Source organism: Diabrotica undecimpunctata, chromosome 5 (assembly GCF_040954645.1).
Source record: "Diabrotica undecimpunctata isolate CICGRU chromosome 5, icDiaUnde3, whole genome shotgun sequence".
Taxonomy (NCBI): Eukaryota; Metazoa; Arthropoda; class Insecta; order Coleoptera; family Chrysomelidae; genus Diabrotica; species Diabrotica undecimpunctata.
Genome location: NC_092807.1, coordinates 25,784,416 through 25,809,863, shown reverse-complemented (window position 1 = coordinate 25,809,863; position 25,448 = coordinate 25,784,416). Strand labels below are relative to the sequence as shown.

The following is a 25,448-nucleotide window of genomic DNA, read 5'->3' as shown; positions in this document are numbered from 1 at the left end:
TGGAGAAAACGGTTGAGTGAAGGAAGACAGTGAAAACTGTGGAAATCCTTAGTAGTAGTAGTGTATTAGAATCTCTTTAACCGATTATGGAACACTCTTTAACATCGTCAACTCAGGTTGTCATACCTCAAAAAAGAGTTTAAAATGGATTGAAGACCATGGCATACCACTTCTGGAATCAGGGAACAGTCCCGACTTGTCCCCGATACAGACTTTGTGGCGCGAAATGAAAAAATCTTTGAGAAAACATCCTGCCAGGTTCGTCAACGAATTGAAGGAAAAATTGCAAGAAATATGGGATTCGTTTACATTAGAATATTGTCAGAGCTTGGTAAAAACTATGCCTCCAAGAATTGAGGATGTATTAAAAATAAAGGGAATGTAACTCAGTGGTAAACTTTCACTTTTTTTTTGTTATTACATATTCTAGGCGTTTTTTTTTTAATTTATTATTATTCTGATTAACCGATTCATTTTATCATCATAAAATTTAATTTTCTTATCAATCTAACGTTGAGCCAACTGATATGGGAAGGGGTTTGTATATATAAAAAAAATAAATTTACAATATTAATTTATATGCCAAAGAAAACAAGACTTGTACAGAAATAATGAAATAAAAACATTCATCGTCGTCCTTCAATCTTCCTTTGTTCATTGCTGGATATAGATCTCTCTCATAATTTTCTATTTGGGTTCGTTTTTGTAACTGAACATTTTTGTTCAAAATTATCTCGGCTACATTTTTTATTTGAAACATTTTTTTCTACGGTGTACAGATTCTTGGTAAATCGATTTTTTCCGTTTTTTTCCACCTACGAGGAGTCATTTTAGGTGGATGCCTTGGGGTAAACGTGGTAAACTTTTTACATCTTTTTTGGGGTCCCAAAATTGACATTCTCAGCAAAATTTAGCTTGTTCGTTTTGTTTAGCCTAGCCTAGCCTATTATGTTTCCTCAATATGGGTAGGCACAGGTAAAAGTCTTAAATTGACCAATTCACAAATTTTTTATTTATTACTCCGTCCCGATTGCGAAAAGATTATAGGCAGCTTTTTACACCATTTAAGTTGCAATAATTTTTTTTCCATAGCTAATGTTAAAGTGTTGCTATAACAACTGTTTTGAGTAGATAAAGTATCACTTTAACCGCAAGAGTAGATAAGTGACACTTTAACAGCAAGAGTAGATAAGATGTTTTAACTTTTTTTATTCAATAAAATTTACAAATTCAAACACATTAAGGATTAAAAACAACTGAAATTTTACAATTAACATTATTAGAAATATCTATTTTTGGATCATTACAACTTGTACTCGTTTGCTTAAACACTTGATTCGAGGTACTGGATTGATTTTATATTGGATACAGAGTAATTCGTATTCCTAGCAACGGTGCAACACGATTTTTGTGCTAAAAATTACAATTTTCTTTGAAATTCTATTTTTCACCTGAACTTGAAGTCTTACTGTAGAAAAAAATGTTGTATTGCACACGACGTGACGATAAAGTCGCATTATCTTCTCGAGCATAATTAGAATTATAAAAATTATATATTTTTATAAGAATTATAAAAAACGCTCTCGAAGATAAAGTACAATTTTATCGTCTTGTACAATAAATAACTAATTAAACGGCTTTAAAAAATTCTGTAATGTAAAATCAATATTATTTTATGCGTAATAAATAATAAATAAATATATAAGAAAATCCTTAATCCTGATCGAAGCAACAAGAAATATTTGAATTTTATGCTTTTATGTCTCAGTTATAAATTTACATTATAATAAAATAATTCTTTTTATTTGATTTCAGTACAACAAAATGTGTGGTACAAACTCCTTACCAAAATGGACGCAAATCGTAAGTATATTATATTATCGTCCTACAGATTTCTATATTATATCGTCGTACCATATTATATTATAGTGTATTTTTATGTATGAGAGAGTAATAAAACAATAAATTATGCATGCAAATCCCTAAACTGTTGATACGGGTGACTCAATGAAAAACAGATATTTGTCAACAAGTTTACAGAAGTATATAGGAAAACAATTTTAAATTGAGTATGACCACCAGGTATAAAGGTTGGAGCAGAATAGAATACAATAGTTGTGAGGGTTACTAATCCCTAAATAAGGTTGCCAGTGTCGGAGTGATGGAGGTTAACAGGTACTAATGAATTTGCAAGAAATGTAAGATGTTTATTTTATTGGTTATATATAACCAATAAAAGTTTAATAAGTACCTACCTATTTGCAAAATAAAGTTTAATTCTTTAGATAAAATAAAACGTTTTATTTTATCTGAAATGAGTGCATTCCACGAAGTAAGGGTTTCAACAATCAAACATTTAATTCTTTAATTCCAGGAATCTACGACAGTAATTGACTAGATAATTACCTTCTAAACTTATTCCACAGAAAATGTGATAGTGGGTTTTTCCATTTTGTAGGAAGGTCCAAGTGGCGTATTCAAAATTCTTAACAGTTCACTAAAAGTAGGTACTTCAGTTGCAAGGTGCAGTTTATTGTGTATACTAGTGTTATGGAAAATTTGGAAGTGCCGTGTAAACGCCGAAAAATTGGTCCTCTAACAGTTAATGAAAAAACATTAATATTTAATTGTTTTAAATCATTTACAGACAAACGTTTATGTGAAAGTGTTGATGAGACCGTTGAGTTAGTTAGCAGTACACTTGGTGTTGGGAAATCTACGATTTACAGAGTTATTAAAGAAGAGAAATGTGGTAGTTTTCAAATGCCACGTAATGCTCCAGGGAAACCAAAATTTCAAATAGAATATCATTTTAAAGAAGGACTTCGACGGAAAGTGCATGAATTCTTCTTTAGACAAGAATTTCCAACATTGGATAAAGTTCTTGTCTCAGTTCGAGATGATAAGGATTACCCAGAAATGAGTCGAAGTACGTTATGGAAACTTTTAAAAGAAATAGGCTTCCGCTGGAAAAAGAATCCCAGAAAGTCTATTTTATTAGAAAGAAGCGATATTGTCATATGGAGAAGACATTTTCTAAGAACCAGAAAGGAAATTAGAAACCAAAAAAGAAAAATATTTTATCTTGATGAAACATGGATCAACGAGGGTCATACACCAAATAAATTTTGGCAGGATGAAACTGTTACAAGTCAAAGGCACGCTTTTGTAAATAACTTATCTACTGATTTAAACCCACCATCAGGAAAGGGACGCAGGCTGATAATAGTACACATTGGCAGTTCAGACGGTTTTGTTGAAGGTGGTTTATTAACTTTTGAATCAACTCGTACCAGTGACTACCATTAAGACATGAACGCTGATGTCTTTCAAGAATGGTTCGAACAAATGATAGATCTTCTTCCTAAGAACTGTGTAATAGTAATGGATAATGCAAGTTATCACTCCAGACTTATAGAAGGACTGCCCACAACCAAGTGGTTAAAAAAAGACTTGCAGAATTGGCTGAGTTCAAAAAATATTACGTACCATCCCGGATCTATAAGAAAGGAACTTTTATTCGTTGTGTGCCCTTCATAAAGAAAAATTTAAAAAATACGAAATTGATGAAATTGCCAAAAATCGTGGAATGACAGTACTTAGATCCCCACCATATCATTGTGAATTAAACCCGATTGAACTGGTATGGGCACAGATAAAGAGTGAAGTTTCAAGAAAAAATACCACTTTTAAAATTCATGATGTTAAACAGTTGTTTTTGGAGGCCGTAAATAATGTAAAACCTGAAAACTGGGAAAAGGCAGTAAATCACGCTATTAAAGAAGAGGAAAAAATGTGGAATCTGGACAATATTACTGATAAAATGATCGAGCCAGTTATTATAAATCTTGGTTCTGAAAGTTCATCTTCTGAATCTGATTTGGATTTGTAACAAGTAGCTGTAAGTTTTATATTAATATTTTTATTCATCTATTTAACATACCTTAGACGGTTTTAAAAACTCTTTCTCTTTTGTAATTTTTAAAAATTTAAAAAAATGTGAATTTTTTAAAACCCTTTTTAATGTAGGCCAGTCAGTTCTAATATAGTGTGTGATAAAAGAGGTCACTTTTGTTTACATACACATAACACTTTATAACACTGAAATAATTCATTTATTTTTTACAATTATTCAAAGTAATTTTTCAATTAATCTTGAGCACGCCCATGGAGTGGTCGGAGCTACCAGTTAAAATTATGCTAATTACTCTCTCGTTCATAAAAATAAACTATAGGAAATTAATTTTTTTGTCAATATCTTATATTCTCCATAATATATCATCTATACTTCGCAGCGGTGGTCTACAACTGCGTTAGTGTAATCTTTTAGTCCATTAATCTTTTTATTGTACCCCTGAAATATGAACTACCAAAATTTGACATTTCAATCATATCGTTGTTCTTGAAACGATACGTTTAATTAATAATACTGTATTAATTACATATTAAATTAATAATTTTAATAATATTCTTAAGGTACGATTTGATACAAAATAATTTAAAGCTTATGCTAGTTTAGATATAAAATCCTAACGCCATCTGAACAAAGAAATCTGAATTAATTAATTTTTTCGAAAATTGCTAAAAATATAGGTTACTGTAATTGTAAGGTAAGATCAATGACGTACACATAATATATATTTATTATATGTCACTTCTTCTTCTTCTTCTGCCAGTGCCTATCCTCTATGGATGTTGGCTACCACAATGGCCCATCGTATTTTATTAGCAGCTATTCGAAATAGGTCTGTGGTGGTCATACCTGTCCACTGTCTAAAATTCTTAAGCCAGGATATTCGGCGGCGTCCTGGTCCTCTATTTCCTTCTATTTTCCCGTCTAATATCAATAGTAGTATTCTGTATTTATTTTCATTTTTCACTATATGTCCGAAGTATGTTAACTTTCTTTCTTTAATGGATTTCAAGACTTCAGGTTCTTTTTGTAAACATTTCAGTACTGCGTCGTTAGTTATATATGTCACTGGGTAAGATAAACATATATCTACTATAAAAATAAAATGACGTTTAAAAATGTCAACGCTTTACGAAAATAAAATAAAATAAATACTAAATAAGACTAAATAAAATTGAATAAAGGTAAATAGAATTAAATAAAATTAAATCAAGTTAAACGGTATAATAGTTCGTCGGATCGTGAAGAATGATTATCATTGGAAAGGAGAGGTGGTAGCGAATATGTTGAAACAGAAAAAACACATTGCGGCATTGCTAAGAGGGCATAACATCATATTTTCTTTGTGTTTGATCTGATTGTAGCGTGTGATACGTTAAATGAAAGGGAAGGATATCACGAATATATTAAAGTAGAAAAAAACACACAAAGCGGCTACCAAAAGGGCACTACACAGTTCTTCATTATTATTGAACGTATAGCGACATACGAGGTATCATAACGCATTATAGATAAAATTAGATTTACTATAAGACAAATTTTTATTTATTGGCTTAAAGAAGGCCTCTGGCTGAATACAAAAATAAACAACTGATCGAATCCTAACATGCGACATAGCAAATGAAAGAACTGGATATAACGAATATATTTAAATACAAAAAACAAACAAGGCGACTACCAAACGGGCACTATACAGTACCTTCATTATTAAGGAATGTATAGCAACATACGAGATATTATAGGGCACTTTAGATAAAAATAGATTTACTATAAGACAAATTTTCATTTATTGACTTGAAGAAGGCCTCTGGCTCTATACAAAATAACAAACTAATCGAATCCTAACATTGCAAGAAAAACCAAACGAGGCAACTACTAAAAGGGCACTACACAGTATCGTCATTATTAATGAATGTATAGCGACATAGGAGATATCATAGGGCACTATGGATAAAAATAGATTTATCATAAGACAAATTTTGATTTTCTAAGGTAAATATAAGGGTTAGGTTTATATATATATATATATATATATATATATATATATATATATATATATATATATATATATATGTATATATATATATATATATATATTAATATATAAATTCGCTTTATTGACCTGAAAAGGGCCTCTAACTGATATATGATGACTGACAAAATAAACAACTAGCCTAATACTATCATATGTCACATCAAATCAGACGACGTGAGACGTATAGTACATATAATGTATATAGCGTGCCATTAACATATATTTTTATGATTCATTTTATCAGCCAAAGAGAAAAAATAAAAATTAATAAATAGACCATTTAAATAAATTTTCAAGACATCCTGGTAAAGAAAATTTATGTATTAGATTAAGATAAGGTTAAGATTAGGAAGTTTTGCCTGTCAACAACTGATTTTTAAACACTCGCAGGTAAAATCTTTTTATATTGAATTAAAAAGCCCATACTCATTATAATCTTTTCATTGTTTGTATATGACCTAGTATTAAGATATTGTAGTTAAACTTCTGCTGCTCGCGAGCTGCTTGATTACACCAAATGTAGAAAGATGGCCTATTTTGGACACGTAGTAAAGGGAGACCGATATAATATTCTTCAACTTATTATGATGGGCAAAATCGAAGGACGCAGAGGAGTTGGTAGAAAGCAGGCCTCTTGGTTGAAGAATATCAGGGAGTGGACAGGAATGAGGAAAGCTGAGCAACTCTTTAGAATAGCTTAAGACAAAGACAGTTTCTCCATGTTAATCGCCAACGTCAAGGGGAATTGATAGGGCACGTTAAGAAGAAGAGTTAAACTTCTGTTATAGGAATGAATTATGTATTTGTAACCAAAGGGAAAGCCAGTTTTAAAGTAAAAATTTTAGTTTCTCTGGAAACAGTAAAGGGGTATTTTTTTTAATGATTGTAAACAAAATAAAGCTTTTTGATTGGACAGTTTTTTTTGGATGGGAGAATTAATAGTCGATGTATGAGAGAAAGTGGCAGTTGCCATTTGATCTTCGAAAGGAAAGGTCGCGTCTCGATAGAGGGTGTGTTCGTGAGTTGGGATACCGGCATTGTAAACCTCTATAAAGAAGGTTTTATAGAAGGTTCAGATTAAAGCAGAAATCTGAATTTGTTTCGAAACTATCTTACCGATTTTTATATCAGATGTCGCTATTGCGTCCATAACGAAGCCATTTTATTGTTGCTTCCTAAAAGACAGAGAAGATTATTTTTCACTAAGAACGGCTATGAATAACTGTTCTGATGAGACTTATTAAGTCGAAATACGTATCAACAGATACATAGATGCTTTGAACGTGAAATCAAATCTTTGCTGTGTTTTTCATTTTATTCGGATCTACTCTGTATGAGTACAAGAAACAAATTCGTTATGGATTTCTGCTTAGTTGATAGACATGTCGTGGAATGCAAATTTTAGATTCCCCATGTCTCTATTAACATCTTTATCAACGTCTGTTATACCTTGTATTTATAGAAGGTTCAGATTAAAGCAGATTAAATCTGAATTTGTTTCGAAACTATCTTACCGATATTAAAATTTTCTTCGTGTCTCAGAATTCCCCATTATTTCAAGCACTATTCTAGTCAAATATAGGCTAATTACAGTTATGGGTATATACATTAGGAAATAACTTCTTTTTAAATGTAATTTTTTTTATTTTTATTTGTGCTAACAATTTTTGTACCATTTATATATTTTCAGAAACGATTGCTTGAATAGACCTATAGATCCACGATTAAAAGAAAAATATTCCATCTTGCACATACCATGCGTGAAGAGATCGTGGTCGATTCCAATTTTTTCAAGTAAAACTAGTTTACATGGTAATAAATGCAATGACAATGTCGACAGACAGACTTATTTATACGACGATGGTAGTGAGATAGAGTCTACATACCTTACGCAAAAAACAAATTTTAATAAAGGTAAGAAAAATTAAAAAATATTTTTCATTTTTTGGATCTTTTTCTTCTTGTTGAAACAAGACTAGGTTTGATTTATTCGATTATATTTATTCTTATAAGCTGTTGCTCTGGCGGTCAGTTCCAACTCACTCGATAATATAGGGCAGTGTTTCCCAAAGTGGGGGGTCGCGACCCCCTGTGGGGTCGCCATGAAGTACTAGAGGGGTCGCCGATCATTTCCAAAATAAGCACCACTTTGTTAGATCATGTATTTTTATTTTAACAACGCCGTAAATAGAAATTAACAATTAATTATCAGACGAAATATAAAACTAAATATTAAAGTCCGTAAAAATAAAAGAGTAAAACAAAGTCAAATATTATAATCTTAATGAGAGCTATGCGCCTGTTTCTGTGAAACTAATCTTTCAAATCTAGGCTATGTATTTGAAACACACACAATTATATCATTTCCAAGTACGAGACGATTTCTAACTCTTGTTTTAATGGCAGTCATAGACGAGAAACTTAACTCACACAAATATGATGTCACAAATGGAACCAAACATTTTACAGCTTCACTCGCCAACTGGGGGTATTCCTGCGTCTTTTCGGTCCAAAATTGGTCCGAGTTCTGGGAAAAAAGTGGAGCTTCAACATTCCATCACTTCATATTGGATATTTCAATAAGTTTTTCTTTCACGTTTATTGGTATTTCAACATGCTGAAAGGAATCGGCTAAAAACGGATTTAGTATCCATCTGCAACTGTCGTAACTGTTTTGAATTTCTTCGGGGAAATAATCACAGAGCTGTTGTTTTAAATTGAGCAAAGTAACATGCATGTCAGCAAAAACTTGTTCAAAATTTGTAGCACTGTAATTGGATACATTTTCCATAATTTCCTAAAGGCACTGGAATGAATCGAGTTGTTTTTTGCCAAGTGAGGTCGACCATAAATCGATTTTTCTTAGAAACGCCTTAATTTTATCTGTGGCTGTAATTATATTAATGTCGCGACCTTGTAAATTACTGTTCAAAATATTTAATTGCTCGAAAATATCAGCAAGGAAACCTAATTTCAGAAGCCAAATAGGATCGGAAAATTGATTTTCATATGGGGACTTCTCATCTTTCAAATACGTTAAAAGCTCTGCTCTTAAGTGAAATACTCTTTTTAAGACGTTGCCCCTTGAAAGCCACCTTACTTCGGTGTGATAGAGAAGATTTTCAAATAAAGCACCCATGTCTTCGCAAATTTTTCTAAAAATACGGGTTTGCAAAGCTTTTCCTTTAATGGAATTTACAACTTTAATGATGGTTTTCATAACACAGTCCATTTCAGGAGGTAAAGCTTTGGACGCAAGAGCTTCTCGATGTAAAAAACAATGTCTCCATTTGGCATTAGGCATTATTTCTTGTAATTTGACGACAAGACCAGATTTATGTCCTGTCATAGCTTTAGCGCCATCTGTGCATATAGCAATACATTTACCCCAGTCAATATCATATTTACTTGTACGTTTCACAAAAGTGTCGAGTAAACATTTTCCAGTGGTATTGGTCTCCAATGGGGAACAAAATGAAATATCTTCTTGAATGCCATTATTTGTATCATATCTTACAAACGTAATGAATTGGGCACAGTTAGATATATCTGTGGATTCGTCCATTTGAAGAGAGAAGTACGTGCATTTATTAAGATTTTCCACAACTTGCGCTTGAATATCTTCTGCCATATCACTAATTCTTCTTTGGATAGTATTACTTGACAGAGGTATTGTATTTAATTTTGCAGCCTCTCTTTCCCCACACATTATATGTACCATTTCAACAGCTGCTGGAAAAATCAGATTTTCAGCAATTGTGTGCGGATTACTAGTTTTGGCAACACGATAAGCAACTTTATAACTTGCTAATAACGCTTTTTCATTAGTAGTGGTTGCCAAGGGAAAACTGTCTTGCTGTTTGTGAAGGATGTTCAGCTTTCTTTCAAAGAATTCTACATGCTTATTGTAAATGCTATTCTGGCAGAAGTACCTACTACTAATTACTAGTGGGACAGATCGCAATCATTAAAATAATTGTATTAAAATAAAATAATTGTTTTTGATTTAAACTTAAACAGTAAAGTAAAATTAAATTTGAGAAACCATCAGATAATTGTAAATTAGGCACGCCATTTCTGTCAAATAATATTGAATAAATGAGTGGGGGGAAATTGGGGGGTCGCGAACAAATTTTTTAGCAAAAAGGGGTCGCGGTTTAGATAAGTTTGGGAAACTCTGATATAGGGCATTCTTCTCTTTTACCCTTCTTTGCCAGAAGATTAAATCAAATAACTTGAACCAGCAGTAACTCTTGGACATAACTGCCGAAAAAACCCCAGTTTCATCTGTAGGCATTAGTTGGTTTGCTATATTTAAATGTTGAGATATTTTGTCGACCGCCAAGCACAGAATTACAAAGAGAGCATTTATTCAAAGTCAGTCAGCAAACAATCTCTCTCGTGTTGATATTTATACATAATTTTTAAATTACATTGATAATAGGTTGCCAGTCAAAAAATGACCGCAAATATTTTTAATTCAATTAATAGTAATTAATTTTTAACAAAAAATTTATTTCGTTTATTTATTTCTAAATAAAATACGCTGCTCATTAATTTTTTATTAATATAATAATCTTAGTTAACCATATAAAAAATAGTCAAAAATTATAGTTGCCAGCTGTTAAAAATAAAATATCAAAGATAGATTGTAACGCTTGCCGTGCTACAATAATATTACAAGGCCAGAATCGCTCGTTGTCGAAGAGAATAGGGCGGGGTTATAGAAACTATATCGTATTTTAAATTCAAGCACAATTAGATAATATGAAATTATTATTTATTATTGGACGCCACCCCTGGTTTATCCTCGAAGGGGAAGAGCAAAAAAAAATTAAGATTTATTGAAAGTTTACAAGAAAACTATTCTTTATTATTTCTTAGTAATGAACAAAAAGAAAACATTAAAAGTTACGTCATCCCAAAGGGATTCCAAAATATTATTTTATGTTAACATTATCATAAACAAAAGATCTTTGTATCGTATTAAATTAAGAATTGGTTATAAAGAAAATGAATGTATATATATATTAACCCCAAATTTCGAAATTTGTTTACATTGAAAATAATATAGTTATTTATCAACTAGGAACAATGAAGAAAATAAACCTTTAAATTAAATTAGAACACTTCACTATATTTTCATTTTTTTTGAGTTCATAATCATTTCTGTTGTCTTGAAAGTAGGTATAATAAAAATTGGTACAACCTTAATCTGCTCTGTTTCTCTTCTTATTTAATCAGTCACCAAATAAACCATTGATTCAGCTACGTACTATATCAAATCACCACCATCCTAGATAAGAGGGGTTAGGGATTCCATAAAAAGATACTGCTACTGGGCCATGATCTGGAATAACTCCATAGCAATACTATCTTGCGACGAGTATTAGAAATATAATATCAGCATTATAGCCTCTCCAATAAGGGTCTAAAAAAATAAATTTCTATCTGAAATATGGACAAGAAAAGGATGTATTTGCTCACCTCTGAATTGAGACCCACTTTGGAAACACGTCTTAACGGTTGGACGGTCTTAACAGAAAAGAGCGAAGCGCTATCATGGCGCCTGAATCTGGAAATTGGGCGTGAGTGACAAGTTGAAAAATATGCTCATCTACCGGATATATTTGGGAATTACAGAAGAATACTTGAGTCGGCTACAGGTAGGTACTTGACAGATAGATGGGGCTATTAGTTTTATTAAAAAAAAATATAATCGAAATATTTCTTTTAAATCTTTTGAAACGGTTACACAGCCCTCCCCACGATTTCAACTGGGTACCAGCGTGGAATCGGACTAGGCATGGTGGCACACCATACTAACCTTTTCAAAAGTGGGAATAGATATACGGAGAGGTAAGACAAACAGAATGGACAAATATAGCTACAATCTGGACTCACAGAATCCTTCTTTCACAACTCACGTGGGAACAACTCAAAGATTTCAGAACAAAGCGAAACAGAACGCATAGAATATTTATGACTCAACTATAAAAATGTAAACAAAAAAAAAATTGCATGCTCACTCTCAAAATGCATAGGGTATTTCACCTATAACCAATATCATGAACAAAGGGGAATAAAACAAAACATATCTACAAATCATTATTTGAGACCAAATGCTCGCATTCAATCGAAACAATATAATTAAGATATTATTATTTGAAATTTCATAAGTAATATAAAGCAAAACATACTAGTGTTGTCACCAAGATACAAAACAGATAATTTACTGCGTAGTCGTTATGAGACCTAACACAATAAAACACAAAAAAAAATAATGTTATCGTTTGCTCGGAAGCGTAGAGTCTTTCATCTATGACTTAATCCACGAATAACATAAGAATAATAATACAATCGTATCATTAACGCCATAAAATACAAAATACAAATGTGTCATCATTTGTTCGGAAGCATAGAGTCTTTCATCTATGACTTAATCCACGAATAACATAAGGTAATAACGCAGCGCGTCATTATAGACACATTTAGAAATACACAAATAAAAGGAAAGAGTTACTAATAGTTCAAAATTGGGTACATTAAAGTTCTACGAAGACATGCCTTAATAAGTTTACTGGGAAAGGTAGACATCAGAATTTCTGTAAGACACATCTATATTTAGAAACAAAAAAAGGCTGATGTTTAGTTATTAGTATGACAACTAGAATTTGTGATAACTAACGTGTATCATCCGCCTATAATAGGGACAACATTGGTAGGTCAACTTCGGGTAGGGTCTAAATAATTCTAGATTACATAACTAAACAGGTATTGGAGAACTAAAAAAGTTTCCTGACGCGGGAGGCTGTTATTCTAGATTTATTACTGAAATAAAATTATGAATGGCTTATCATTCCGACGAGTCAACTAGCGGGAATCCGCTTACTTCATCCCTAGCCTTCCTCAGTGTCTGGCCATTCAGAATATAGGATGTTAGACAGCAATAATCTTTTCAAACATTATTTTGGGGGGTTTCGAATAGAGAGTCGAAATTCGAAGGTCTTCACACTAAGAGTAAAACTTAGGCAAAATGAACAGATACTATAATGAACTATCATTGGTAACTAGACAGAGGAATCTTGATATCTTTGGTATAGATACCAAAAAAAATTACTTGGATTTATAAATCCGTAAAATAAGATAAATTGAATTTTGTATCCACTTGAAGACAACTAAAGGTATGTACAATTTATTGTAATATAAACTAACATAAGCATAAAAATATCACATTCTACCAAGGCATTCTAAAAATAAAATGAGATTAAATTTTGCAAACACCCTTAAAATCAATATAGGTTCTTGGTCGGGGTAGCACAAACTCAAGATCTCGATCAATACAAACTAGAGAGAGAATAATACCGAAGTAGAATAAGATAAGATAAAAATAAAATTTATGTCGAAAAGAAATACGACATATATACATATATATATATATATATATATATATATATATATATATATATATATATATATATAGACATATTGAACACAATAAATGATCAATATTATAATAATAAAAAGTAAAACAGTTCAACGAACTGGGGTGCGAGCCAAACTGAGTTGCTCTGGAGATCGACGTGCGGAGTCTCCTACACTACTTCCAGAGGCTCGTCTCTTTGCGACAACATCTGAGATACACAAAATTATTAATTGGAATAGGGATAGGTCCACTAATCCACTTGACTATAGCAGGATGCTCCCTGACTAATAGTCAACACCACCGACATAAAACAAGGGTTGTCGAGACAGCTCAAAAAAAAATTGAAACGTGTCAACTTCCTGAAGGGAAAGAAGCACTAAGGGACAGATTTGCCGAAGCAAAGTGGTATTCAATGTACTAAGTACTAGGGTATCAGTGCTGTACTGACCCCACGCCAAAAAAATTTGGAAAGGAAACGAATCCTCTCCAGGATAAAGTTCGCGTTAGCGCAACTCTTCCTGTACACGGGCCACGGAGGGATTGAATAGTCGCTGGAGAAGGTAGCAAAGATTAAGTACGCAAAGGCGTAAAGGGAATCAACCAAAAAATTAAAAATTAAGAATGGACTGAACATTTTAAAAGAAAGGTATTAAAAATTTAAGAAAACTGATTTATTCGGTTTCAGACAAATCTGAATTATCCGTCGAAACACTGACTGGTTGATAAGCTTTTAGGTCTAAATAAAACAATAAAAAATAAACAAAAATCACGACATATTTACATGCAAAATTAAACTGGATGCTCGATTTGATGAATCGACATCAGGTACAGTTCGTTGGCTATTAGGCACAACGACCAATGGCAGATTTCTATAAATATGGCTCTAACCTAACCAAAAGTGTGGAACAGACCAGTGTTAAAGTTTCTGGGAGCGAAAAGAGGGATGCTTCCAGCTCAACAAAGGCGGGTGGCCAACTAAGTAGTCTTAGCAAGCTTCGCTATGGTTATCCACTAGGTAGACAACCTAAATAGCATCAAACAATAATAAAGTTGACTATGACAGTCAAGCAATGAATGAATTTCCAACCACTGGTTGAAAATTGAACTAACGCAAAAGAAGAAAGACAGGATGGCCAATAGTTCCATAAGAATATCCTCTGGGATTGATCACAGTGGAAAATTTCCAAGCAAGAAGACTGGCAAAAGGACAAAAGAAGAAAATAAATCCAAACCGTTAATACACAATCTTGGAGAAGAAGAAAGAAAAATGGGTATATGGCATACAAGCCACAATCGCTACACAAACAGTTCAGTCTAAGACTGATGTTTCCAAAAGAAACAAAAAAAAAAGGAATCGTAAGAGTCTTCCACGAAACAAAAACTTACGATAAGACTTAAAAGAAACGGAAGAATCATTGCAATCTTCCAAAGAAATAGAAAAATATTACAGTCCATCGTCAATAATGAAAAAATCATGATGTTGGATGTAACACACCACAACAATAAAAAAAGGTTGAACAGTAAAACATTTTTGACACCTAATTGAATCCAATATGGTCGTCATACAAATCACAAAGAAATGTTTACCATTCTTTAGCAGAACTCCAATAGAGTCAAAATAATATATACTTTTAATTCTCAGTGGGTCATTTAACGGTAGTACCAGAACTATTTCAATTGTTAAACAAACGTGGTCTTAACGTCGACATAAAGATAAAAGATAAATTCACAATAGGCGGCAGCGGGTTGTTTCATCTCTGTATATACAAAGAGTCACAATAGACAACAGCAAACTACTTCAACCTCACTTGTACCATATCGTGAACACAAGATAATAAATGAAAGCTTTTGGGCCTTAGCCAAAAGTCTCAAAGCAAAAGATATATGTGGTCTAATAAACTATTAGAAGACCGCAAAAATGTCAACGACAAAAAAAAAAGAAAGCTGCTGGGTATACCAGTAGTCTGACATCACACAAATAACTCAAGATACAATAATACAGGTCACGTGCCTGTACGTCCTACAGGACATCTCGAGAAAAGAAAAAGGTAAAACCACAAATAACAATAAGTTCCAGTACCAAAAACATACTTCTACTACATCTGACCACACAAAGACATAAAATTAACATAACAGAAGGAAAATAACAATATTTCCGCTCTATATTCTCAACAAAGACGCCTTAGGCAGAGAGAAACGAAGTCATATCATTACTTCCTTATACTTTTAAAACAAAAGAACCATGGACTGTAAAATATAGAAAGCATTTTCCTTTTCAGGAAATAAAATTTTCTTTTCAAAGTACGAAAAAGTTAAACTATGAAAAAATAAATTTTTAAAATAAACGAAAAACAAATTAAAAAGAAAATTTAACAGAAAACAGACTAAACATAAACATCCAAAATTAAAGAACTCAACTTCAAATCCTCGCAAAAAAATATTTCGCGTAATTATTCTGCACGAATCCAGATAACATATTTTAAAATTACGTAGGTCGGGACAGCCTGTATATAGGTATAATTCCCATCTGTTTGCCGTAAATAGAAACCATGAATCAAGGTCAAGAAATAAAATTCACTTAATTGATTTTTCAAATAACAAACGCTAATAGCCATTTCGTTCATTTAAAATAAACACATTGAGGAATATAATTATTATGGTTCTTATAAACAAAATAAAACTGAACTGCAAAGAAAATGAATTGAGGACTAGAATATAAAATGCTTGAACATATTAGCCGGAATAAATTTAAGGTTTCAATCCATACCAAACACTTATAAAGAAATAAACAAAATTCATTTTTCACTTATGGAATGTTTACCTTAGGCAGACGGGGAATAAACAGACGATTATCTTACCATTCAAAATACGACCATTAAAATGCACACGTAATAAACATTCCAAATACGTATTATGTATTTCACAAAATTAAAAATACGACGAGAATATTTCTACGCAATTTTACGAAGATTAAATTAAAGGAAAACGAAAATCGTACCAGTTAAACTGATTAAACAAAAATTGGGTAAAAGCAAATACACAAACAACTTGAGTCTAAAATACGAAATGTAAACAGAAATCATAAACATATTACGTTGTTTTTATAATGAAGATACACGCTCCACGATTGGCGCGCCATTTTGTAACGCTTGCCGTGCTACAATAATATTACAAGGCCAGAATCGCTCGTTGTCGAAGAGAATAGGGCGGGGTTATAGAAACTATATCGTATTTTAAATTCAAGCACAATTAGATAATATGAAATTATTATTTATTATTGGACGCCACCCCTGGTTTATCCTCGAAGGGGAAGAGCAAAAAAAAATTAAGATTTATTGAAAGTTTACAAGAAAACTATTCTTTATTATTTCTTAGTAATGAACAAAAAGAAAACATTAAAAGTTACGTCATCCCAAAGGGATTCCAAAATATTATTTTATGTTAACATTATCATAAACAAAAGATCTTTGTATCGTATTAAATTAAGAATTGGTTATAAAGAAAATGAATGTATATATATATTAACCCCAAATTTCGAAATTTGTTTACATTGAAAATAATATAGTTATTTATCAACTAGGAACAATGAAGAAAATAAACCTTTAAATTAAATTAGAACACTTCACTATATTTTCATTTTTTTTTTGAGTTCATAATCATTTCTGTTGTCTTGAAAGTAGGTATAATAAAAATTGGTACAACCTTAATCTGCTCTGTTTCTCTTCTTATTTAATCAGTCACCAAATAAACCATTGATTCAGCTACGTACTATATCAAATCACCACCATCCTAGATAAGAGGGGTTAGGGATTCCATAAAAAGATACTGCTACTGGGCCATGATCTGGAATAACTCCATAGCAATACTATCTTGCGACGAGTATTAGAAATATAATATCAGCATTATAGCCTCTCCAATAAGGGTCTAAAAAAATGAATTTCTATCTGAAATATGGACAAGAAAAGGATGTATTTGCTCACCTCTGAATTGAGACCCACTTTGGAAACACGTCTTAACGGTTGGACGGTCTTAACAGAAAAGAGCGAAGCGCTATCATGGCGCCTGAATCTGGAAATTGGGCGTGAGTGACAAGTTGAAAAATATGCTCATCTACCGGATATATTTGGGAATTACAGAAGAATACTTGAGTCGGCTACAGGTAGGTACTTGACAGATAGATGGGGCTATTAGTTTTATTAAAAAAAAATATAATCGAAATATTTCTTTTAAATCTTTTGAAACGGTTACAAGATCTAAAACTATACTTGTAGGGGAAGGGTGGGTAAAGTAGCCGCGCTAAGGAATATTTTTTGTATCTTGAAGAAAATAAATAAGAATTACACTTATATCATATATATACGCCCCTCATGACATGCCCCAGATATTGCAGTTTTCTAACTTTAATTGTATTTAAAACCTCTTTATCTTTTCCCATTCTTCTTAACACCTCGACATTCGTAACTCTATCCACCCAACTTATTCTTAATATCCTTCTGTAGGCCCATAACTCGATGTCTTCTAATCTGTCCGAAACATCTTTCTTTAAAGTCCAAGCTTCCAACCCATAAAATAATACGGAGAACACATAGCATCTCAGAAGTCTTATCTTTAAAGAAATTGAAATGTCCTTGCTGCAGAGTACTTTTGTTGAAAGAATTTCATGCCTGTCCTATTCTTGCCTTAATCCCTTCTGTGTACTCATTATTTTCGTTAATTATTGTACCCAGATATTTATATTCTTCAACTTTTTTAATTTGTTCTCCATGTATTGTTATGTTTTCTTGGCGCTGTTGGACTTTTGTAATTACCATAAATTTTGTCTTTTTTGTGTTTAGGGATAGTCCGTTTTCTCTATTGACTTTTACCACTCTGTCAACCATTTGTTGTAAATCCTTAAGACATTCCGCTAATAAAATAGTGTCGTCGGCAAACCGTATATTATTGATTGGTCGGCTATTTACTTTTATTCCCATTGTTAGTTCTTCTAGTGCCTCCTGGATTATTTCCTCTGAATACAAATTGAACAAAGTAGGAGACAGAACACAGCCCTGCCTGACGCCCCTCTCAATATGTATTTCAATAGATAGCGCTATTGATCCTGATGTCTCTCATCTAAATTTTTCTTTTCAAGTAATTCGATAAGACGATTATGTCTGACCTTATCGAAGGCTTTGTTGTAATCCAAGAAACACACACATATATATATATATATATATATAAATATATATATATATATATATATATATACTGGATGACTAACATCCATACACCTTTGCACAAGTACATTCACAGCGAACAGGGCTTCCCTCGTTCCCAGTGCATTTCTAAATCCAAATTGTGTACACTTAGGTCCTGCTCAAGTTTGTTGTGTATTCTCCGGTGTATAATTTTTAAAACTATTTTGACCGTATGACTCATTAAACTTATTATCCGGTGGTCTTGGCATTCATTTGCATTTGGTTTTTTTGGTAGTGTTATGAATGTTGACATCAGCCAATCTCTGGGAATGATTAAGCCTTTCCTTTTCTTCTTTTTATGCTTTCGCGGCTACTAGTTCCATCTTGAAAGGGCTTGAGGTCAACACTGCAACTGTTCCTTTTTTTCGCTTATTTTCTCGTTTGATAATATTTGCTTTAGGAATTGGAACAATATCCTGCGGGCTTACAGCAAAAGTATTGTGCCCCTTGCCCTTTAAGTTGCTGATTTAATCACATGAAGTACTGAAATAAGGCAGTGGATTGGGCTGGAATGTTGAAGTACTTGGCTTTGGCGAGTCTTAAGAGATTAGAACGAATTAAAGTTTGGATCTCTAGATCCTACAGTGACATTGTGTCTATGGTCATTGAAAAATGTAGGAACTGAAGCGTTGGATGCAGAGGTTGCTGGTCGGAAATTTATCTCTCCAGAAGGCGGATTCTCTTTACTTGCAAGTGGTGTCTCTTGACGTCGAGGAATATTTTGTTGCAAATCTGCCAAATCTTTTCCTGGTACTATAGCACATGTTTGCTCTTGGTATTCAACACCCAGTTGAGCTTCTTTAAGAGATATAGAATCTTGCACGGAAATTTCTGTGGTCATGGCTGCAGCAAAATCTGCGTCAGTAAACTTCTGTCTGTTTATAGGAACTAAGCCACATTTTCCAAACTCCTTTACCGCAATAGTTGGAGTAGCTGCAAATGGAAATGCCTCTCGAAGAAGTTTGGATAGCTGATACTGTGTCACTAATCTACCAGGATTATTACGCAAGAATCTTTCGATCGCTTGGACATAATAAGTATTGAAGGGCAGTAAAATGGCTATATAGGTTCGAGCGCAAAACAGGTCATTTTCCCATTTAAATCTCCATAAGAAATTCTAAGGTCGATTCTGGTCATTTTTGACGCTTTTTGTGGTGGAGGCGCGACTGGTCGTCAGATCGCGACGTACGATAGCTCGTTGGAAAGGGGAAGGGGCGGGGAACACGTTGAGATAGAAAAAAAACATGGTGGCATATTGCCAAAAGGACACTAAGCTTGTAATGTCTAAACGGCTCAACGTACAACAACGTGCATGGTAGCGTTGGATAGGGGAGGTGGTAAAGAATACGTAGACACAGAAAAAAACATGGCGACCTATTGCCAAAAGGACACTAAGCTTGTAAGTTAGTGAAAACTCCATGAAAGAAAAATCGAGTGGCTGCAGCTTATGACTACAGCGGGGGGAATGCAAACTACAGTTGTGTGATTTTCTCTAGCCCTTTCAATGAAATCTAGATTTTTGTATGGGTGGAATGTCCATCAAGTATGAGCAAAACTGGATTGTCTTCGAATGGCTTCGCAAACTTCAAGAAATGGTCAAACCATTGTGTGAAAATCTCAGTTTGCATCCACCCTGAAGGATTACAAACAAAAGCTGTTCCAGGTGGAGCGCCGTCTTGAAGTTACACTTTTATCTGCTGTCTAGGAAAGATGATAAAAGGAGGAATAAAAACTCCCCCAGCTGACATAGAAATAATAAATGTCCTGAGAACACTCTCTCTGCAGATATAAGAGATCAGACTTGCCGTTGCTCTTTTAAAGCAAAAACTTTTGAAGACTCTGACTGGACAGTCATAAGTCCAGTTTCATCAACATTGTAAACCCTATGAGGAGAATACAAGTGATGTTTTTAAACATCCTCCAAAATGTCAAAAAACTTAATTACATTCGTTTTGTTAGATGGTTGCTCCCTTGCTGCTGAAGTCGCCTCAGGTTTTTTTAACACAAACTCAGGATGGCGCTTTCTGAACTTAGTTACCCAATCTTCTCCTTCTAATTTCGTTTCTTTATTGAAACCATGGGGAATGTTATTCCGTTCAGCCAGTTGGTAAGCAAGGCTGCGCAAATCAGCTACAATAAATACAAAAAAAACGTATCTCCATCTCTAAGAGATAGATTACGATCTGCTGTTCTTGTTCTTCGTTGAAAACAGCTCGAAAATGGCCTAATACTTTTTTTATTATCAGTGGCGTCTTGATTTTTATTTAGTAAGCGGCGTTTTAGTGTGTTCCTAAGCACATTGTAAGTTTTAACAGCCGTTTGATACGGCATTACGTCTTTCTTCACGGCATCGATTGCTCTTTGCATCGCTACGGGGTCTCATGACTGCCGATGACCCTTCCTTTGATATTTTGACACCATCGATACACCTGAAAAAAAAAACGTTTTTAGTATTACATGTTAAATAGCATTAAAATATGAAAGTAACACGGCGTTTTCACCTTAAATAAAGCTACAATAATCGTATACAGTAATGTTAATTTATTGTATCATGTAAATACATAGTAGTCTACATTACATGCTAAAATAGATTTGTTGCAGGTGAAAACCTCTAAACCAGACTTTAATCCGTAAGAATTCAAATAAAACACACGCTATTATGCTATTTAGAATGCTCAATAGTCTTGTTAACAACATACAATACTATTATTTTTCAATGAAAATATATTTTACTTTATGTCGGGCATAGTGGCCACAGACGTGGCTACTTTGCCCTCTTCGCCGCCATTATATAAATGCTACACTACCGGCTGAACGAATCGAGCAAGTTGTTACACTTACACAGACACATCGTTTTGTAGCCTAAATACACCTCTTTTAAGACGTTACTGTCATTTGTCTGTATTATCAATGAAAGTTTGGTTGTAATAATTAATTAAACACACTTACCTTATATCAGGATGTTGAAAAACACGAAAATTTTCAATAACTTTTAAACAAATGATCAGAACAGATTACACCTTTAAGACATCTAAGTTGACATTCAAATAAAAGAGTTGACGGGCCCGTAACAACCAAAGACCACTTGACCACTATGCCCGCAGTGGCCACTATGCCCCACGGTTCGTAAACTTACTACGGTTGCCTCTTCCAACTAACCAATGAACATTAAGCCCGAAATTACGTCACGAGAGCACAGTAATTTGAATTGTACCATTGTTAATCGTCGTTTTTATGTCTTTGATGTGTGAAAAATAGTAAAGATAATTATAAAATAAAGATGTCTAGTGGATTATAATACCTAATTATGGAAAACTGTTGATATGTAGGCAGTTTGGTATTTAAAATTAATCAGAACTGGTTGTTAACGTTTATCTAATGTTAATGCAGGATTTACGTAAATCTAGGACTTCAATCTCCATTTTACACTGAAAATTTGTCGCGTATACTGAATGTCCATCAATACTGGATTGACTATTGAATGAATTACCGAATTACATAACTATTTTTTCCATTTTTTAAATATCTTTCCTCCACACTACAACCTGTGCCTGGCATTATGAAATTTCATTAACATTGTTACGTTAATACACAACAAAATTTTAAAGTTTTAACCTACCTTTTAAAAAGATACGAAGACAATAGGTACGATGTACAACTACAATAAATAACGTTACTTCGATAATTCAAAATAAGTTTTTATAGAAAACAACACCAAAATTTCAAATACAAAAATATAAAGTAAACTGAGATATTTAAGAAACGATAAGTAATAAAACAAATAATAAACTGAAAGATAATTACCACGAACAAACTGTGATAATAAATGGGTTTTGTATTCTTGTGTACTCTGGTGACGTAACTCAAGCATCTCCACCCCAGTCGGAAGAGGCAACCGTAGTAAGTCTACGAACCGTGACTATGGCCACCCTTCCCTTACAGTACACATGTTTTTTTATACGTCACTTCTGACAGTTTGTCAAACAGATGCGCATGATACTATGAATAACAAGATAGGATCTTCCCGTAGCACAAAATCGGTCGTGTTCGCGCATGCCGTCATTGGAGAGCAGAATTTGAATTCTTGTTAAGGAGATGGGATTTTTATGCATTCTGTGATGAAATTATTCGATTAGCAAAATAATAATATTAAAAAAAGGTTTAATAATTACAATAATCGTACACAAAAGGATATCTCCAAACTATTTATTAAAGATTATTTATTGACACATACAAAAAACTGACATTACGAACGTGCAGCTCTCCAATTACGTCACGACTTATGCGCAATATCTTATCTTCTTAATCATAGTATCATGCAGATGCGGAAATATTTAAAATTATTACCTACAGACCAATTGAAGAACACTATTAAAAAACGGTTCTTCAGTAGATTCTGATTGTTTTAACTACACCAATTTTTTAAATGTCTAAATGCTGTTAAGTAATTTTTAAAAACTTTAGTAGTTTAGATATAGTGCAAGATTATGTTTTAACACTTTTTTCTTTCTTTTAGAATGTCCCAGAGAATTTACGATCGTTCTGTTTACAATGGGAGCAGTCTGTGGCATCTTGTTAGCTTCCCTACTAATTTATATAATATTTGGTAATGACATACTTCATGTCTTTTTCAAGCAAAGGGAACCCCCGGACGCATCTATAAAGTCATACGTTAAGTACGTTGGAGGAGGCCTAATATACATTATAACACGATTCTTTAAAGTTATGGGAGAAGTTTTGTCTATACCTGTAAGTATTATTAAAATGCGTGAGTTATAAAGTGATATTCCTTAGTAGGCAAAGTGCGAAAATAGTTTTTACTATACGCCAAACCGTTAGCTTTGCGAAAATAGTGTTAATGTTTTATGTCTCCGATGTCCAGTGAATCAATTGCTCATGTAATACAATATATTTATAGTAACACACAGAAATCATTCACAGATCCTTGTGATTACATGTAACAAAATCTAAAACACATTTAGTATTATCTAACAAATAATTTTGGACTTTCGAATTTTAGAATAAATATTAAATATTAATGATTTAGTCACAAAAATGACAGTTACAATAATTTTGATGAGAGCGTTTGTGGCAGTTTCAGATTTTGGCGAGAGCGCTGGAAACATTTGAGTACTCGCTACTAAAGTTAGTGTATTACTAATGGCATACAGTCCATCTAATTTACTTACCATTGCACGTCATTATCATTGGCAGAGATCAAAGTTGACATAGTTGCTAAAGTATAAAAAAATCCTGAATCCATTTTAAATCAAATAGGTCACATAATTATTGCAAAAGTGGATTATACAACAAAACAAATTAATATTTAATGTAAATAAATAGAAACAAAACAAGAGTTAAAAAATAATCTTGTTAAAAACAATTTGAGCCGCTTGTATGCGTCGTATAAAGATGTAAAATGGAATACATAGATATTTATTTTATTTTATGTAACATGTAAAATAAAAAGTGTCACCGCAACACCGCAACTGCCAAATAAGAGTTACCAATTTATGCCAAAATATCACCTTCGTTCGATTACAGTTACAGTGTGTTCCGAACAAATGTTCTTCATAAAAACGCTTTATAATGCATTTATACAAATTAAATGAAACATATTATTGTGTATTTCTTTAAGTTAACATTAATAGAAATCTTTAAATATTATGTCTACGCGTATATAATAAAATATGTCTAGTGGCTGTTATGCCAGTGTACTCGGCAAAGTGATTCTAAAAAAGAACACACCTACCGCCTAAATATTTCGTGTTGGTATCATGTGACGTCACGGGCTATGACGCCGATGACGTGCAACGGTATGTAAATTAGATGAAGTATAACTGAATGTCCTTTTCAGTTTGTAAATTACTCCCTAGATGTCACATGAATGTCTCAAATATAACTAGCCTAATTATTAGTATTCATTGTACAGAGTACAGAGATATTAAACCAATAAATACCTGTCGTAAGAGGTATAAATTAACACAGTGGCGCACCCAGCGAGAGTTTTAGGGGTTAAAACCCCCCTGAGCATATAAAGTAAAAAAAAATCGGTTGCCTGTAAAGTCGGTTTTACGGGCGAAGATTTTACGTGACAACGTCTTTTTCTCGGTAGAATATTTATTGATATGAATATTATTAAATTGCACAATAGTTGTTTGCAGTTGAAACGCGCTGTTTCAACCATAGTTTACGATAATGAAATATTAGTGTACAATTATTTACCTTTATTGTTGTAGTTGTTGTAAATGACGAATCTAAGCACTCCACATTTTCACTACAGACACAGCTGACGATACTTTAACCACACGTGTGAACTTGTATTATGACGCTTTCTCGGTTTTCCAACGCCAAGAACGCTCGAGAAAGACAGAGACACAAGCACGCACCGATTCAACGCGCCTAATTCTCTAGTGCTGCGCGCGCAGCGGACCGATCATGTTTGAGTGGGAGAGAGACGCAAGGCATTCGCCGGTCCGGCGGGCCTCTCTCTCGTTCGGTGACTCATCGTAACAGACGTGAGCGGGCGTTACACTTTTTCATGAGTGACTCCGAGCCACAACCTAATTTAAGACGTTGTCACGTCAATAAATATAGAATAGTAGGAAAATGTAACTTGTCTTTCACACATAATACAAAAAATCCAAAACGGTAATTTAATAATTAAATTATCTGTAACGACCTGTACATATGAAAGGTTATTTTCATCGCTGAAAGTACTAAAGACTTATTTAAGAAATTATATTAGCGAAGAAAGACTAAATGGTTTAGCTTTGATGTTTATCCATCAGGACATTCAAATATGTGAAGAACAGGTAATAAACCATGTGTCTACAA

The 25,448-nt window shown here is 33.1% G+C and overlaps 1 protein-coding gene across 2 annotated transcripts in view; it reads left to right on the top strand.

Moving 5' to 3' along the window:
- Positions 1–25,448, top strand: part of LOC140441203 (uncharacterized) — a 61,164-nt gene that overhangs the window by 23,092 nt on the left and 12,624 nt on the right. For both annotated transcript variants that reach the window (XM_072531777.1, XM_072531776.1), the window contains 3 exons: positions 1,816–1,863; positions 7,639–7,862; positions 23,128–23,360. In XM_072531777.1, coding sequence (XP_072387878.1) covers positions 1,816–1,863; positions 7,639–7,862; positions 23,128–23,360 — 505 coding nt within the window. The remainder of the gene's footprint in view (positions 1–1,815; positions 1,864–7,638; positions 7,863–23,127; positions 23,361–25,448) is intronic.